The 18,328-nt window shown below is 44.7% G+C and overlaps 1 protein-coding gene across 2 annotated transcripts in view; it reads right to left on the reverse strand.

The window, feature by feature from the left end:
* Nucleotides 1-18,328, reverse strand: part of LOC307222373 (tetraspanin-15-like) — a 101,620-nt gene that overhangs the window by 13,361 nt on the left and 69,931 nt on the right. For both annotated transcript variants that reach the window (XM_079987592.1, XM_079987591.1), the window contains 3 exons: nt 17,654-17,767; nt 1,935-1,988; nt 749-865 (listed from right to left, as the gene is read on the reverse strand). In XM_079987592.1, the coding sequence (XP_079843718.1) occupies nt 749-865; nt 1,935-1,988; nt 17,654-17,767 (285 nt within the window). The remainder of the gene's footprint in view (nt 1-748; nt 866-1,934; nt 1,989-17,653; nt 17,768-18,328) is intronic.

Here is an 18,328-nt window from a genome sequence, read left to right on the forward strand (position 1 = left end):
CAGTAACAAGAGCATTTTTGGGTACATGACTGAATAATTTTATGATATATGAACCGGAAGTATGATAAATTATCTGCCCTGATCAATTATCTATGTATCTGAATATGCATTTAAAAGAGGTTTTACTGGATAAGAAGGTTAGGAAACTTGAGGTCCATGAGCAATGAAACAGAAAACAACAGCAGGAAGCTTTTGATTAAAGGTACAGGAGACCTACAAAACTTCAGCTGTGTTTTGCCTACCCACTCTGGATAGATTGGAGTGTAATTGGGGTTTACTGCAACCCATTTTCAGTGCCACAAATCAAGTTGAAAAAACATGGAAGGAAACTCTGGCAATTTTTCCATGTTGCTATCTGGAGTCTCTGAAAAAACGAGGTAAGGATCAGAATTCCAGAGAAAGAAATCAGGGGCTGTCAGTTAATGCAAATAGCCATACTGAATAATTTGGTGAGGGGCTGAGAGATTAGATATAGTTATAATGATTTTTTAAAAATAAAATAAAATCAGAAGTGGTTGTCCTGCATTTAATAATAATAATAATAATAATAATAATAATAATAATAATAATAATTTTATCAATACCCCAACCATCTGGCTTAATTAATGCAGAATTCTGTCTCTAAAAAAAGTATTTGGAATGTAGTTTCATGGTGATATATAGTAAATAAGTAATGTCTTCACCTCTGTTTTGGGGAAAAACACACACCTCTGAATAGCCATCCAGGAGCAACACATTGTTTACATACCTGTGGAAACAGTAGAGAGCAAACAATTCCAAAAGTGGCTTCAAAATTGTCTTTAAGCCACAAGCCGACCGCATGGATGCAGCCGCGTACGTGAATAGTGGCCACCAGCTCCAGGCGCTACAAAGAGAACAAATCACATTAAAGGCAATATTTTGAGTCTGAGTAAGTCCCTCAGCTCTCCTTGTAAATTACATGAAACTAACAGGGATCTCATGGGTCTACCAAAAACCAATTAGAATTATAAGATTTGATTCCAACATAGTGAGTCCAAAACAGCGTGCCTTGGAATCCCAGTTGCTGGGAATTGCAGGATGAGAGAGAGCTGCGGTTGAGCTCCATTCCTGTTTGTGGGCTTCCCCTGGGGGCACCTGGTTGGTCACCATGAGAAGAGGAGGCCTGATCCAGCAGGGCTCTTGTGACATTTTATTTTATTATAATTTTTAAACAATCAAACAACATTTCAAATTTAGCAATCATTCTACCTCCGACTTCCCCTCCCTCCATCCATGGTTCCCTAAAAATTTCAATTTATGCTGCATATTATAGTTACTCTATACCTTCACCTTATCTCACAATAAAAACAAAAATTTCGCTCCCACTGCTCTTCTTACTCAAATCCTATTTGTGTTCTAACTTTTTTACACTGAGTTTTATAAGTATTCTGCAAACATTTTCCACGGCTCTTCTTACACTCTTATTCCAGAAGCCAGCCAGATGCCGCAATGGGAAACTCACAAGTAAGACACGAGTTCCAGCTTATGATCCCTGGCACCTGGTACTCAGGAGGTAGCCCACAGGTGTTGGCAGCCTTGTTCCCCATGAATTTGTCTAGCTTGCATTTAATGCCAACCAAGATAGCTGCCCATCCTGTGGAACCAAATTCCACACCTGAACTATGTGCTGTGTGAGGAAGCCTTGCCTGTCACCTGTCCTTAAGCTCTCACTATTCGGCTTCATTGGGTGAGGACCTTGGTTGGTTCGACTATTACACAAGGGAGGAACAAAATGCCTCTTTATCTGCTTTGCTCCATGCGTATGTTTATAGCCTCCATGATGTCCTCTTCCCTTACTAAGCATCCCTTACTCCCCCCTCGTCTGCCCCACAAAGCACAACCTCCTCCCTCCACAAATGTCTGCTACCTAATGCCCGACTCAGCCCTCAGGTACCTTAAAAATATGTGGTTACCTCTTTATTTAGTGTCTTGTATCCACACAGTGTGTTAATGACTTCTCCTGGGGCCTATTAAGAGAGGAGGAAGAAGATCCAAGCTCAATAACAGTGCAGGTGGATGGTGGGAATTTGTTGTTTTTAAAAGTCACAAGAAAGGTAAAAGAGGGTAGGATTCTCTCTCTTTCTCTTAAGACTTTTCACCAGACCACAAAAATTGTTGACAAACCAAGCCACAAAGGAGTTTAATAAAGGCCACTCTCTGACCTTTTGAACACTTGCATTTGGAGAGTCAAAACTTTGCACTGAAAGCATTTCAGACTCTGCAGCAGCTTTTAAGATGGCTGGAAGTCTCCTTTAGATACTGTATTTTTCACTCTATATGACGCACCAGACCCACAAGACGCACCTAGTTTTTGGAGGAGGAAAACAAGGAAAAAAATATTCTGAATCTCAGAAGCCAGAACAACAAGAGGGATTGCTGCGCAGCGAAAGCAGCGATCCCTCTTGCTGTTCTGGCTTCTGGGATAGCTGCGCAGCCTGCATTCGCTCCATAAGACGCACACACACTTCCCCTTACTTTTTAGGAGGGAAAAAGTGAGTCTTATAGAGCAAAAAATACGGTATATTTGGGTCTTCCCTCTGGCACGTCAATCCCCTGACCCCCGGTTGTCACAGCGGTGGGGAAATAGGTATAACTGCCAAACATTTTGCAAAATTCCAAGAAGTGATGAGGGTGATGCAAGGGGGGTGGGGACAGCCTGAAGGTACATCAAGAGTACATGTGGAAAGGTGTCTTTTTTCAGCCTTTGCTCCATTTGCTAAGGTAGATCTATTCACTTCCAGTATGCCACCTCCATTCACAGAATCATCAAACTCCATCTACTCCAAACTCCTCCTATTCATTCAAGGAGAAGGCTGTCCTATGGCCACGTCTGCATTAGAAATTTGAACTATTATAACATAGAATCCTGGGAGCTGTAGTTTGTTAAGAGCCTAAGAGCAGTTATTAGAGGTCTCCTAACAACTAATGGACACGGGTGGTGCTGTGGGTTAAACCACAGAGCCTAGGACTTGCTGATCAGAAGGTCAGCGGTTCAAATCCCTGTGACGGGGTGAGCTCCCGTTGCTCGGTCCCTGCTCCTGCCAACCTAGCAGTTCAAAATAGGTACTGCTCTGGCGGGAAGGTAAACGGCGTTTCCGTGCGCTGCTCTGGTTTGCCAGAAGCAGCTTGGTCATGCTGGCCACATGACCCGGAAGCTGTCTGCGGACAAACGCCGGCTCCCTCGGCCAATAAAGCGAGATGAGTGCCGCAACCCCAGAGTCGGCAACGACTGGACCTAATGGTCAGGAGTCCCTTTACCTTTACCTTTAACAACTATTAGCATCCTTGACAAACAACAGCTCCCAGGATTCTCTGGGGGAAGCCCTTTAAATGTGTAGTGTGGGCCTAAGTAGCTGGGTAGGTGGTGAGTTGTGATTATCTCTTTTTTATTTAAACAATTTATATACCACTTAACTACAATAGTATCTAAGCGGGTTACAAAGATACTATACAAAAATATAAAGATCAGTTAAAAATACAAATTCCAACTTTAATTAAAATGCCTGCTGGAATAAAAAGAGTCTCCAGCAGGTGTCAGAACTTCTGTAGGGAGGGTCCTGCTGAACCTCAGCTTGAAAGGAGAGCCATAAAATTGGGCCCACAATGCTAAACACACAGCTACTAGCGGATATGAGCCACACATCTGATCATCTAATTCCTTATATCCCAGCCCAAAGAAATGCAAATTGCATCTTTTGATCATTTTCTTTCTCCTCCATGCCTTCAAGGCAGACTTAATTTTCATTTTCAGACATTGTCTTTCTGACAGAAAAGGTTTTCCATAAATAATGATGTGTGACGTCTTTGCATAATCCTGTATTCCTTTTGACTCTTGCGGAACCCAAGGTCCAGGAACTGAACACGCAAGTCATGACTGGGCCTCCAGAAAGCAAAGGAATCCCTTTCCATTGATTTCCTTTGTCAGCCAAACACATTTGTAGTAGAGCCAAACAGAGAAGTAATATCAGTCCTCCTCATAGTAAAACCGAGGAGTTCTGAAGAACAAAGAAATCTAGAAGTGATTTTTTCCCTTTTCCTTTTTACTAACCACCATAGAATATGATTGAAATGCTCTTGGGGCTAATGCATAAACGTGAAGTGACTGCGAATTTCTATCTGGGTTACATTTCAGGCAATTGTCCCTTGTCAATGGCATTTAAGCTAGAGGCAAAGAAGGGAGGTTTGGATCCCAAGGCCAAAATGAAAGCAATTCCATTAAGGTTGTATCCTAGCAGGGGAAAGTTCAGGCATTGGTTCAGGGTAATTGTTACCCTGGCAGTTGCAGTAACTGAAATGCTTTATTTACCACAGGCCACGGGTGATATTAAATATGAAAGGTAGCAATTGGTCGACTAAGAAGGTGGGAGACAGCAACACAACAGAGGTTTATAAAATTATGAAATGTGTGGAGAGATAAATTATTTCCTCATGCTACAATTTGCCACAGATGAGAAGTGAGCAATGGGGGGCCGCCAGAGGGGCATAAGGAGGAGCTGAGCAAGCATTTAGGGCAGCCTTTCTCAACCTGTGGGTCCCCAGATGTTGTTGGACTACAACTCCCATCATCCCTGAGCTCTGGCCTTGCTAGCTAGGGGTGATGGGAGTTGTAGTTCAACAACATCTGGGGACCCACAGGTTGAGAAAGGCTGATTTTGGGTTTAAGAGCTGTATAATGAGTATGGTGTCCCACACAGCTGGCTGTGCTGTCATGATGTTGCCCTCGTGGCAAGATGGTGAGGGAGGCACTCAAAACCAATGACTCGTCTGGAGGGAAGCTTTGAGAAGCAGACTGAAACCCTACAAACCACAATGGCTTCTCCTCTGCAACCCCCAAGTCTACGTCGGTGCCATACGAGATACCCTGTGAGAAAACAACTCTGGGTTCATCACCCTCCAGAGTTAATGCAGACCAGCTCAGACTCCCTCACTCATAATCAAATTGTGGATGACTTGATTTCTGAGGCAAAGGACAACATTCTCCACCCTCATTCAATGTACAAAAGCTGAGTAGACAGGCAACGGAACCTTGGTGACAGGCACAAGGCAGGGCTTCCAAAACAGGCCTTTTGCAGCTTTCTTCTCCAACATATTGCTGCTCTCCACACACCCTGCCAGCATCTGGCAACTAAAGTGTCCCCCCGACTAGTGGTAGGTCCTGAAAACTGATGCCTTGATATATACTGACCAGCACCAAGTATGGTGTAGTGGTTAGAATGTTGGGCCAGGACCTGGGAGCCTGACGGTCAAATTCCTACTTGGCCAGTCTAAGATACCTTGCAGGGATGTTGTGAGGATAAAATGGAGGGGGAGGAGAACCATACACTCCACTGTATGTTCCTTGGAGGAAAGGTGGGATATAAATGTAAAACAATAATAATATAGCACTTAAGACCTGAGGGTAGGTTGGTGTGACTGTTGAGAACACTGCGGTTGAGCAAGGGACTGAAAGGTGGCACAGGCCACCACATCCAGATGCTTATAGCCACTGTAGGGGTGGCCCTCCCTGCTCCCTGCTGCATTTTCCACATAGGATCTCAGGCACATAGTGCAAAACTAATCAAGCAGTTTGATTATATATTTTTCTCTGTGTAATGTGGTCTCCTCCCTAGGTCTCATATGTCAACATGGTGACTTGCTGTCTCCTTTGGCCTCCACACTCCACTCTCAAATATGTTGCAGTGCATGCAATGAATTGTTCAGAAAGTGCTCCAAGGAGCTGGTTTCTTGTCTGACATGACCAGCACATATACTTCAACAATACACCCGCCCCAGGCTTTTCTGGTTTCATGCCAGATGACAGACCTTCCAACTCCATTATTTTAAGTATAGTCAAGATGGAGTGACAATCAAACTTGCTTTTCAATTCTATAGAAACCAGATGTCGCACCTCAACCCAGCTCAGAATAGCATGAATGGACCAAATGGTCTTTCTGCCAGACTTTTAACCAGTGCTGTTTTTCTAGAAAAAGAAGTGCTGGAACTCACAATGAACACCTTCCTCATTCTCTTAGAATGGCAATGGTGTCCAAATGAAAGATGTCAGAACTGAGTTTTGGCGAGTTCCAGCTGAAAAAAAGCTCTGATTTGAACAATAGAGTCCTTGGGCCTTAGCACTGCCAGGGAGCAACAGGGAGACCAGCAAGCCTGTACTGTTCCCTCATAATGCATATCACCAGATATCATTTCCTTGGACACCAGATGCATAGGAAACTAAGATTAGTTCCATTCTATCAGCAGAAATGATGCTTCTTTGTTCTTTGGATTCCAAATGAGCATGTCCTTTTTCTTAATGAATCTCATTGCTCCAGAAAATTCAATAGTTCCAAACCTTTAGGCGAGCCAGAGTTATAGCCTCTGAAAACAAAAACCAAATAAAACTGCTTGTATATGCATCACATAAGGAGTTGTATACCAAATTTGCATATCATGTTTTCTTTTGCAGAAGCCAACAACCATCAGTCATGTATATGCATGAATGCAGGCTGTGTTTAATGGTTGTTGGATCAGTAATCTTCTAAATTGCATCTTCTAATGATACTTTGCTCACCTGGTGAAACACTTGGACTGGAACAAAGCTAGGCAACTAACTCATAAGCCACAATTTATTTGATCTCTGTGTGGGCATTCATTGCTAGTGATCACTGCCAAGTTCTGGAACAGATCTTGGACAACATGTACTTCCTTGCCATCAATTTTCACTGCTTTCTCTGATCTCAGAGTCACAGCTCTATTCTTCTTTAAAAAGACACAAATATAGGCTAATTTCCCAGTCATGTTCCTCAGTATTCATGAATCAGTATCCTGGCTATATTCACACCCATGCCACCCAGCACTTACTCTCACTCAAGTTACAACGTTGTTCTGGTTTTAGCATTGCAAGGATGGTCTGATACATCTTTGTCCATGCACAAACATGAGGACTCAACCTGCAGTTCCCTTGTGGAAGCAATTTCATCTAGAAGGGGGCTTGCCAGGAGCCACACCACACCCAAAGCAGGGCTGGCCCAAGATCAGAGTCCAAGCAAGTGGAGCACACAACAAAGAGTCAGGTGAGAGGCAAAGTCAGGGCAGTTCCGTGGTCATTTTTTACACAGGCAGGAGATTCAAAAGCAGGCAGAAGCACAGAGCCGGTAAATATACATTGTTCCAGAAGTTCTTCAAGCTCAGCACTGGGGTTTTTTAAACTGGAGCTGGTGGACTGAGTCATGACAGTAGGGGAGGCCACTAAGATTTTGCATGGACTCACTTAGGCACTGTCAATGACTAGATCTACCATAGAACCTTCTTCATACCACATCCTTATGCTAAGGCCCAGCTGTTCATCTCATGTTCCTCATGAAAGCCTGTGCTGGACTCCCAAGATTCTTCCCAAAGTGATAATTTATTCTGTCTACAAAGGGCCCTCCTGAAACATTGAGTAGAGTTCAGGTTTCCTTTTTGGAGGTCAGTCATATTCCGGAGATGAACACATAACTGCTTTGGTGAATTGAGTTTCATTTGCTGCTGCTGTGTGTAAATATAGTTTAAGACCTTTAGGTGTGTTTTTCTGCCCTGGAATGCAGAATTTGCAAAATTCAGCACTGTAAAGGACATCTTTCTCTTTCTCTTAGCCTCTTTCCTATCCAGGGGATCCACTGGTCACCAATGGAGGTGGAGGCCAGACCAAAGTTGGGGAGACTCTTCACCGAGCAGCTGCAGTTGCATATATCACCACATGGGGCAACAGTCAGCAATTCCTGATACCTGCTTCTTAATGGTACCACTTGCAAAGCAGTAAATTGGTGCAGTGGTACCTCTAGTTACAAACCTAATTCGTTCTGGAGGTCCATTCTTGTATATGATACACTTCAGTTAATAACTGAATTATTTGCACCCCCATTTTAAAATGGAACAACAAAAACCAAATTAACCAGAAGTGTACTTTAAGATTTTATTTCCCACCCCCCCCTCCAACATAGTTGTAGTCATATTCCAAAACTAGCACCTTGGTATAATAATAATAATAATAATAATAATAATAATAATAATAATATCTACACCCTTCCCATCTGGCTGGGTTTCCCCAGCCACTCTGGGCGGCTTCCAACAAAAGATTAAAAATACATTAAAACACCAGTCATCAGTATTAAAAAATAAAACCAAAATATTATTTTAAAAATATATATAAACCGAGGTTAGAATTTCTCATTTGATATTACCCAAGTATCTATATTTCAAAAAACAAATGAGGCATAACATGCAGGAATAACAAATTAACCCCCAAAGCCTCATTTGAACCCATAACTTGGTGTTCAGGAGGTCAATGTTGAACAGCTCATTTTTTCTGAACATTTTTGTATAAGACACATTTGCACTGTCATTTTGTCTTTTCTGCCCTGGACTATTGTGTTAAGGGCTAGTTCTGCTGTAAGGGTCTGATCTAGAGACAACACACTCCCCAGCCAGCTGTTATTGCAAGCCCATCAATTTGTTGGAGATCTCAGAAGACAAACGCAAAAATGTTTGAATGCACTACTGGTCTCAGGTGTTCTGTTTCCTCCAAAAAGATATTGCCTCTTATCGCCATTGTTAGAATGATGCCTTTAGGTGTGAGAGTCACATTAAGCAATGAAGTCCTTTACCAATAATTCTCCCTTCCTAAGTGCTTAGAGAAGAACACCCCAGAAAATAAGACTGAGCAGAACTAACAGAGTTACAAATTCCCTCAGTGGTACTCTGCTGCCATTCAGAACATCAATGGGCACAGCTGAAAAACTCAGATTTCCCTTCCATGAACAGTTCCAATGCCTTTAAATATATAATGTATCAATGAGTTTTAGATGTTTTAATCTATGTGTTTAATTAATTAATACGAATACTATTAATGTGCAATGCAAAAAATTCTTAAAGGCCTGGCAGCAAGGTGGCAGGCAGAATATTTTTATTCACTGATTTTCCAAGCGTGTGATTCCAGACAGCTAGCCTTGGAGAAAGGCATATTTCATGTCAGGGGGTGGGGGTTGGTAGAAAGAATACTGGATTGTCAAACTGATTGTATTGGATACCTAAGACTTGTGGACAAATTACTCATTTAAAAAACCCCAATTAGTTGAGGTCCTCCAGATTACAGTGGGGCCTCGCAAGACGGAAAACTCGCTAGACGAAAGAGTTTTCCGTTTTGGAGGGCTTCGCAAAACGAATTTCCTTCGCAAGACGAAAATGTCTTGCGAGTTCCTGCGGGTTCCCCCCCCCTTTCCCCAAGCCGCTAAGCCGCTTATCCGCTAAGCCGCTAAAAGCGCTAATCCGCTAAACCGTCAATGGGCTTGCTTCGCAAGACGAAAAAACCGCTAGACGAAGAGACTCGCGGAACGGATTAATTTCGTCTTGCGAGGCACCACTGTATATATTTCCCATGTGACCAATGGCTTTGAACGTAATCCATCCCAGATCTCGTGAATACATTTCTGTTCCTAGGAAGTGACTATTGAATGTCCTTGAAATATATCATACTTCCTCACCTGACTAAAGCCAGATATCATAATCGTCTCCTGATTCTTTTGGGTGATTATTTATTCATGCATACCTCTGATGTTTTATGCACATTGATCTGCATGCAAAGGAGTTAGAAGGACTTGAGTTCTAGCACCTCCATTAAGAAATACTCAAGGATGGTTTGGAGCGGAGGGGGTGGGGAGCCTTCCGCCATGTAAGCAACATTTACTTGTATGCCAAACCCAGGCTGAACATCATTTCAGGGAGAGAGAACTAGGGCAGGCAGTCCGTTGATGGAGGAGCACACTCTGTGCCAACACGGAATGCTTAAACTCTCTCTCCCCCGCCCTCTGCAAAGAGGAATCTGGGTACCTTCTGGCTGCAAAGTAGATAGTGGCTCACAGACACACACACACACACACACACACATGCACCCAAGAGAAATCCCAGCTGTTTTGTGATTACTTCTGAGGCAAGACAATGGGATCGAGCCGCCGTAAACAATCCAGCAGGAGCAAGGCACTTCTAGAACTGGAGAACTGAAGCAAATCATCCTGGCATTATTCTCCTCACTTGCTCTTCCTTGGTGGAGAAGGGATCCATGTTGTCCGCACAGAAAACAATTCAGGTGTCCCAGGATTTTAGTGCACTGTGACTATGGATTAGTGGGACATCCCAGGAACAAGAAAAGTAGCAGCAAAGACAGGCGTTTATGAACTCTATAGATGAAGTCATGTTTTAGCTAAAAAATGTGACCTCCCCTTTCTTAGTTTGGAAGCTTCCTGAAATTTGTTCTGCCTGTGCCATTGCAGATATAGGTAATAATTACCATACCCCTATTTCAGGGAGCAGGGCTGGTGTTTGTTTTATTTCTTTATTAGATTTATATACCACCTTTACCTTCCAGGTTGCTCACTGTGGAGCATGTAGTCCTCGTCCTCCCAATTTCACCCTCACAACGGTTCTGTGAGTTAGGTCAGGCTAAGAGATCACACTGACTGGCCCAAGGTCACCCAGCGAGTGCCATGGCTAAGTGGGGATTCAAACCCTGGTCTCTCAGATCATGGTCCAACACCCTAACCATTATGCAACACTGTCTCTCTGGATTTGAGAGGGTGTGGGTAATGCCAGCCTCCCTAATGTAGCCCAGTGCTGTTACACCAGATGGATGAGAACTTAGAGTAGAATGGGGGGGGGGGGGCAAAGACTGTGAAGCTGAGTTGTCCTCCATATTCTGCCCCCTTCCAATATTGGGATAGACTAAATCACTGCACAAAACACAGAGAACACCAGAGACAGTTAGTAAAGATGGCACTGAATTCTGCATTGCAGGGGCTTGGACTAAAACTCTCAGCGTCCCTCCCAACTCTAGTTCTATGATTCTGTTTTTCTTTTTTAAAATGGCTATATTTATCTGGAAGCATTGGAAAGAAAGCCATCCAGGCCAGGTGAAGAATGTAGCTTCAGAAATCAATTTCCAGCCCAATTCACAAGCCATTTAAACTAATGTGATTCAGTTTAAGTGCTATTTTTTGAATCAAATAAAAATAAGCACTCATTGCGCTTGCCATCTTGCAAGTTTCCAAGAATGAGGAGGCAGAAGCTCTGCCCCTGGTGATAATGACAAGTTAAATATGGCCCTGGTGGGATGCAATGCTTGTCATAATGAAAAAGCTTGTTCAATTCTTTCTGGCACATCTAGTGGATCTCAGTGTGGAAATTAGTTCACTCGCCTTTGCAGTAAAGGCCAAGGCAGGTTGCAGTGTAAAAGGTAAGTCCTCTCCTGCTCTGACAAGCCGCTGGTTTTGAAAAGTCACCAGTAAAAACAGCTGGTCGTGTTCTGAGAACGGTCACACAAATTATCTTTGGGATGTGAATTAATGGCTTCTATTTCAAGGGAGATATAATCCCATGCAGAATTTAGTTCACAGTGTCAATGGAGCATGTTATTTTGATTGCCCCATTTCTTTTATGGATGCCATGAAGCTTGGCCATCAGTCTGAGCTGAATCGGGAGCCGCTCTTAAATCTACAAGAAAACTGCAAGTCTGGCTCAGCTGCCCCTTCCTGAAACACAGAGTGGAGTGAAAATGCAACACAGGAATGCTTGGTGTTCCAGGAAGGGGCAGCTGAGCCACACTTTTGCAATTTCCCATCTAGCACAATACAGTGGTTACAGATGCTTCAGGTTACATACGCTTCAGGTTACAGACTCTGCTAACCCAGAAATACCATTTTTTTGCTCTATAAGACTGACTTTTTCCCTCCTAAAAAGTAAGGAGAAATGTGTGTGCGTCTTATGGAGTGAATGCAGGCTGCGCAGCTATCCCAGAAGCCAGAACAACAAGAGGGATTGCTGCTTTCATTGCTGTTCTGGCTTCTGAGATTCAGAATATTTTTTTCTTGTTTTCCTCCTCCAAAAACTAGATGCGTCTTGTGGTTTGGTGCGTCTTATAGAGCGAAAAATACGGTAGTACCTCAGGTTAAGAACTTTGCTTCAGGATGAGAACAGAAATCGTGCTCCGGCAGCGTGGCAGCAGCGTGAGGCCCCATTAGCTAAAGTGGTGCTTCAGGTTAAGAACAGTTTCAGGTTATGAACAGACCTCTGGAACGAATTAAATACTTAACCTGAGGTACCACTGTACGGTAGTATTGTCAACACTGGCTGGCAATAGCTTCCCAGGATTTCAGACCCAAAAATCTTTTCCCAGCCCTACCTTGAGATGCCAGGGATTGAATCCAATATCTTCTGCAAGCAAAGCGCTTGCTCTATTTTATTGATTTTTTATATTCATTCTTGCATATAAAGGTAAAGGTACCCCTGCCCGTACGGGCCAGTCTTGACAGACTCTGGGGTTGTGTGCCCATCTCACTTAAGAGGCCAGGGGCCAGCGCTGTCCGGAGACACTTCCGGGTCACGTGGCCAGCGTGACATCGCTGCTCTGGCGAGCCAGAGCCGCACACGGAAACGCCGTTTACCTTCCCGCTGGTAAGCGGTCCCTATTTATCTACTTGCACCCGGAGGTGCTTTCGAACTGCTAGGTTGGCAGGCGCTGGGACCGAGCAGCGGGAGCGCACCCCGCCGCAGGGATTCGAACCGCCGACCTTTCGATCGGCAAGCCCTAGGCGCTGAGGCTTTAACCCACAGCATATACACCCCACCTTTTTCTTCAAGGATCTCAAGGTGACATCATCATCAGTTATTATTATTGGTACCCCATCCATCTCATTGGGCTGCCCCAGCCACTCTGGGCAGCTTTCAGCATATGTAAAAACATAGTAAAACATTAAATCTTAAAAAGATTCCCTGCCTTCAGATGCCTCCTAAAAGTGATATAATTACTTTTCTCCTTGACATTTGATGGGACATCATTCTACAAGGTGGGTGCCACTACTGAGAAGGTCCTCTGTCTGGTTCCCTGTAGCTTCACATCTCGCCGGGTGGGAACCACCAAAAAGCCATCAGTGCTGGTTCTCAGTGTCCAAGCTGGAGACATGGTTTGCCCCCTCTTTAATCTGTTAATCCCCAGAACAACCCTATGAGGTAGGCTGAGGCTAGGCTGAGAGGCAGCAACAGGCCCAAGGTCACACAGGGAGCTTCATGGCTGAGTGGGGGATATGAACCCTGGTCTCCCAGGTCTGGGTTTGACACTCTAACCATCACAGCAGGCAGGCTCTTGGAAGGGAGCTTCCAAGTTCTTCTGAGGCACATCTAAAAAAATCCACTCCCCACCCGCATGAATGGAGAAAGCGGCCTTTGCTCTACCTTAGTATTGCCTGCACTGACTGGCAGCAGCTCTCCAGGGTATCAGGGAATCTCTTCCAGGCATATGTGAAGGTGCCAGGGATTGAACTTGAGGCCTTCTGTGTGCAAAGCAGATGGCTTGCCACTGAGCTACAGTCCCTCTTCTTAAATGAATGGGAGCAGAGTGCCATTCACTGCCCACAAGGGTGGTCCAGTCCTGCAACTGTGATGAAGCTCAGTTTGGAAGCAGGATCCCACCCCCAAACTGAGAAGGAAGAGGCTCCCTCTGTCTTCCACTCTGTTACACCTCTCCCACCACTAGACTGCCTAATGTCTGCAAAGCACGTGGATCCTTGGACAAAAGGTCTCACTGAACTGTACACAGCAATTGTGTAGCAGGGATCACGTGCACCCAGAGAACTGCACATGGAGGGGACTGACAATGGGATTTAAAACCCCAGGAATACCCCCCCCTCATGTGCCTTTCATGTACCAGCTTGGCACCCCGCCGCACTCTGAATCACAGAAGCTAAAACCCAAGGAAACTCAAAAGCAATGGCAGAGCTGTGCCGGCTCCCACAGAGAGGTGACAAACACAGCACTTTTTCAGTCAGCCACATACTCAGAGCTCTTGCTACTGCTAACCTCCATGGGACTTGATCTTCATTAATGTTGTTAGCCGCTCTGAGCCTGGCTTTGGCTGGGGAGGGCGGGATATAAATTATTATTATTATTATTATTAAACCCATAGCGTTCTAGCCTGCACCAAAAATAACTTTATCTTGGAGGCAGAGTGACCAAGTGATCACTTCAACTAGGCTGCGCTGGGTCACAGAATCATAGGCTTGGAGGATACCCCAAAGGTCATCTAGTCCAACCCCCTGCAATGCTCAAGAATCCCTGACAGGTGGCCATCCAACCTCTGGTTAAAATCTTCCAATGAAGGGGAGTCCACCACCTTCCCAGATAATCCATTCTACCGTCTAACAGCTCTTGCCCTCAAAAAGTTCTTCCTAATGCTTAGGTGGAATCTCCTTTCTTGTCATTTAAATCCATTGTTTCACTTCAAGCTTGCTCCATCTTCCATGTGGCAGCCTTCCAGTATTTGAAGATGACTCCCAGTCTTCTCTTCTCTGGGTTAAACATACCCAACTCTCTCCAGCACTCCATGTAAGACATGGTTCGCAGACCCTTCATCATCTTGGTTGCCCACCTCTGAACACATTGCAGCTCATCATTGGACACAATGAAGTTTACGTATTTTGGAGCATGGGGGTGGGGTGGGGGGACATATTTGCAGCCACATAGAAGTGCCAAAAATAAATAAGCAGTTTTCCTAATATGTACAAAGAATTAAGGAATAGAAAAAACCCACCAATAGAACATTATTGGGAGGGAAGTACAATGGTCCTGTGCTTTGAAAAACAACTTAAATCTATTTATGATGGGACTATAAACAGTCATTGACAAGTTTCCCCTGTGTAGTTCTGGGCTGCTTCATCACCATTCTCCTGATCATTGCAACTCCACGAGATGAGATCTTGCATGGAGCCCCAGACCAAGGAAGGTTGACAGTTATTTTGTGTTTCTTCCATTTGCGAATTATTGCACCAACTGTTGTCACTTTCTCACCAAGCTGCTTCGCAATAGTCTTGTAACCCAGTCCAGCCTTGGGCAGGTCTACAATCTTGTCCCTGACATCCTTGGACAGCTCTTTGGTCTTGGTCATGGTGGCTACTTTGGTGAACTGATCTGCTGAATTGATTGCTTCTGTCGACAAGTGTCTTTTGTACAGGTACTGTAACGAGCTGGGATTACAGGTAGGTGCTTCTAATCTCAGCTCCTTACATACAGTGAAGATACCAGGTAGCCTGACATCTGGCTGGTTGACAGGGGATCAAATACTTATTTCACTCATTATAATGCACATCAATCTCTGACTTTTGTCTTCTGGGTTTCTGGGGTTTTTCCTGTTGTTATTCTGTCTCTCACAGCTACAATAAACCTACCATTAAAATTACGGACTGGTCATTTCTTCGTCAGAGGGCAAACGGGCAAATTTAACAGGGGATCAAATACTCCCCCCCCCACTGCACAATACTGAGTGGATTTCAGAAAGTCAGTGGGGAATGAGTACCACATGGTCCAGAGGGTGCAATCTTAACTGGTTAATTTTGAAGGCATTTCTTGAAACAAAAACAAACCACTGAAATCTCTGTGGCTGGAAGTTTTTGTTTTGTTTTTTAAGACCCAACCAATTCATGAAAGGTAACGATATCTGCAGATATCTGGCAGGATTGTCTGAACTCCAATAACCCCTTTGGTAGAAACTCTGCAGCAACCCTCCCCTCCTCCAAGTATATCTTGCCTTGCCCTCAGGCGCCTAAGATCAGTCATTATATTAAAAACACAGTCTTATAAACAGCGGATAAAAGCAGCCAAGAATCAATAGTCATTCAAGGGGAAAGACTAAAACTATTAAAACAATGAAATGTCATTAAAAGCTTATGTGGATCACATCAAGTTCATATATATCAGCTTAATGTGCTTTGTCCCCACTTTGTCCCCAAAAGCCATCAGATGAAGGATTTGGAATTGTTTTCAGGAGGGTTTGGTGGCATGGTGTGACACAGAAGAAGGAAGCAATATTGAATACTGGATATAAAGGGACAAAGTGGCAGGAATCAGGCGGCTGCAGAGGAAGGGAAATGCCTCAGACAATGAGCTAGGCTGAGAATGTGGGGATCTTGGAGTTACTGGTTTCAGCATCCAGAGCTGGACAATACTAGGAGCAGCAGGACCCATCCCTTGTAAAAACTTATTTAATTCTGGAAGATCGATGTCACAGTTCATGGGGACAAATAAGTTATAAATACAGGTGAAGAGGGAAGGGGGGGGATACACCTGAACTGCAAAAATCTATTTAGATGCTAGTCTTTTGGGGGCAACTCACATTCACCAAACATGCTAAAACTTGACAAAGTTGCAGCATGTGATAATCACAGTCACTATGCCTGTTTAACGTCTCTCTCATGTATATATATTCTATGAACTGTATATGCATTCTATATGCATAGAAATAAGGCTATTGTCATGCTGCAGTTCACATGGCTGCCAACAGGTGGCCACACCAACTGCAGCATGACAAATGGCAAGCAGACAAGCAAGGAAGCAGCATGGGGGGGGCAGGAGGCTCAGGCGAGCTGTTTAATGGAGGAGGGGATGCCCTTTGCACAGTGGTTTAGCAAGCTGCTATGTGAAGCCCATCTTCCCTCCATTAAATGCAGGTGCAGCAAGGTTTAATGAAGAGGGTGGAGGCACCACATAAGGGCTAAGCAATTATGTGAAATGCCTCCTCTCTCCTTTAAAAGAATTGGGGTGAGCTGTGAGGAGTGTGTTGGGATATCAAGCCCTTTATCAGAGGAACTGGCAACAATCCTAGGCATCCGGCTTGATTCCCTGTTGACCTCCCTGGCTGCATTCCCCAGCAGGTGCAGGCAAGGTCTCGATCGGCGATTCTTCTCAAACATGAGAAGAACACCCCCCTCTTTCCTGCCCCCCCCCCCCCGGGCAGGGGAAAGAGATAGACAGAAACGTATTTACATGCCTTTATTTCTGTCTTTGCAGCGTTACAAAAAACATGACTGCTCTCTTCAAGCTCCAGCAGTGAAGAGACAAAAACTTCCTGTACTTCCTGTACAGCTCATATTACACTCTGAGGTAATTCCGGTGCTTCGCACTGTGAATTGACTGCCCCTCTGATTCCCACAGGCAGTCCCAACATGCTTACTTTTCAAGCTAGCACTTTGCAGCTGCATTGCATCCATATCGTAACAGAGAGGAGCAGGGAATAGGCAAGAAGGTGGCTGGGGTGTAAAGGGAAAAGGGTTCGGCCAGTTGTGTGGGAAGGGCAAATGGCAAAGCTGTAGGCAGAGTTGGAAATTGGAGCAAGACGCTGTAGTGCATCTGTAGTACAATAATATACAGGCAACTCCCCATCTGTGTGCGATCAACATGTGTGCGCCATTTTTGGCACTGCAAGGGGGCGGAACAGGTTGGCACACATGGTGCCTTGGAATGCAACTTCTGAAAATGGGGAGTTGCCTGTATTTATTAACCAACTGCCTCTCTCTTCACCCCTATCAGATTGGAGATGCTTCAGGGGGCTCTGTGGTTAGATGTGTATTGCTGGGGCTGTAACAGTACCTAGGGCTTCTGCCTGAAGTGAAGCAATGCAAGAAAGCCACTGAGCCACACCACCATCACCACCAGGAGTCTTCAGCAGGAGTGTTGGGTGCTTGCCAGTGACCCACAAAAAACTGTACCACTGCAGGAAGCCCATGACGTTGGAGAGAGGTCCACCTAACAACTTCCTTTTTCTTTTAGAAACTCACAGTTTGCACTTCTTTCATCTCACCTTCTTGATACAGCATGTGTAGGGCACCCCACAGGAGAGAGGACCGCTGCTGTTGCAGGAATGGTATGGATTCACATGCCAGTCTCTGAATTCATCGCCTCCGCAGCAGGAAAACTTGGGGGGGGGGGGAGAAAGGAGATAGATAATTGATAAGAACATGTGAAGAGCTCTGGGTGGATCAGACCAAAGGCCCATCCTGCCCTTACAGTGGCCAACCAGGTGCCCACTTTCAGAAGCCCACAAGCAGGGTACGAACACAATGCTCTCTTGACTCACAGAATTTTAGAAATGTGGAGTTGGAAGGGACACCTGGGGTCATCTAGTCCAATCCCCTGCAATGCTGGAACGAAAGCTAAAGAATCCCTGGCAGGTCGCTATCCAACCTTTGTTTAAAAACCTCCAATGAAGGAGAGCCCACCACCTCCTGAGGCAGCCTGTTCCACTGTCAAACAGCTCATGCTGTTAGAAAGTTATTTCTAATGTTTAATTGGAACTCCCTTCTTGCAATTTGAATCCACTGGTTTGGGTCCTACCTTCCAGAGCAGCAGAAAACTAGCTGGCTCCCCCCCCCCCCCACAAGTAACAGCCCTTTAGATATTTGAAGAAGGCTATCACATTGCCTCTCAGCCTCCTCTTTTCCAGGCTAAATATCCTCAAATCCCTCAACCTTGTAAG

The sequence above is a fragment of the Podarcis cretensis genome (assembly GCF_951804945.1).
Source record: "Podarcis cretensis genome assembly, chromosome: 8".
Lineage (NCBI taxonomy): Eukaryota > Metazoa > Chordata > Lepidosauria > Squamata > Lacertidae > Podarcis > Podarcis cretensis.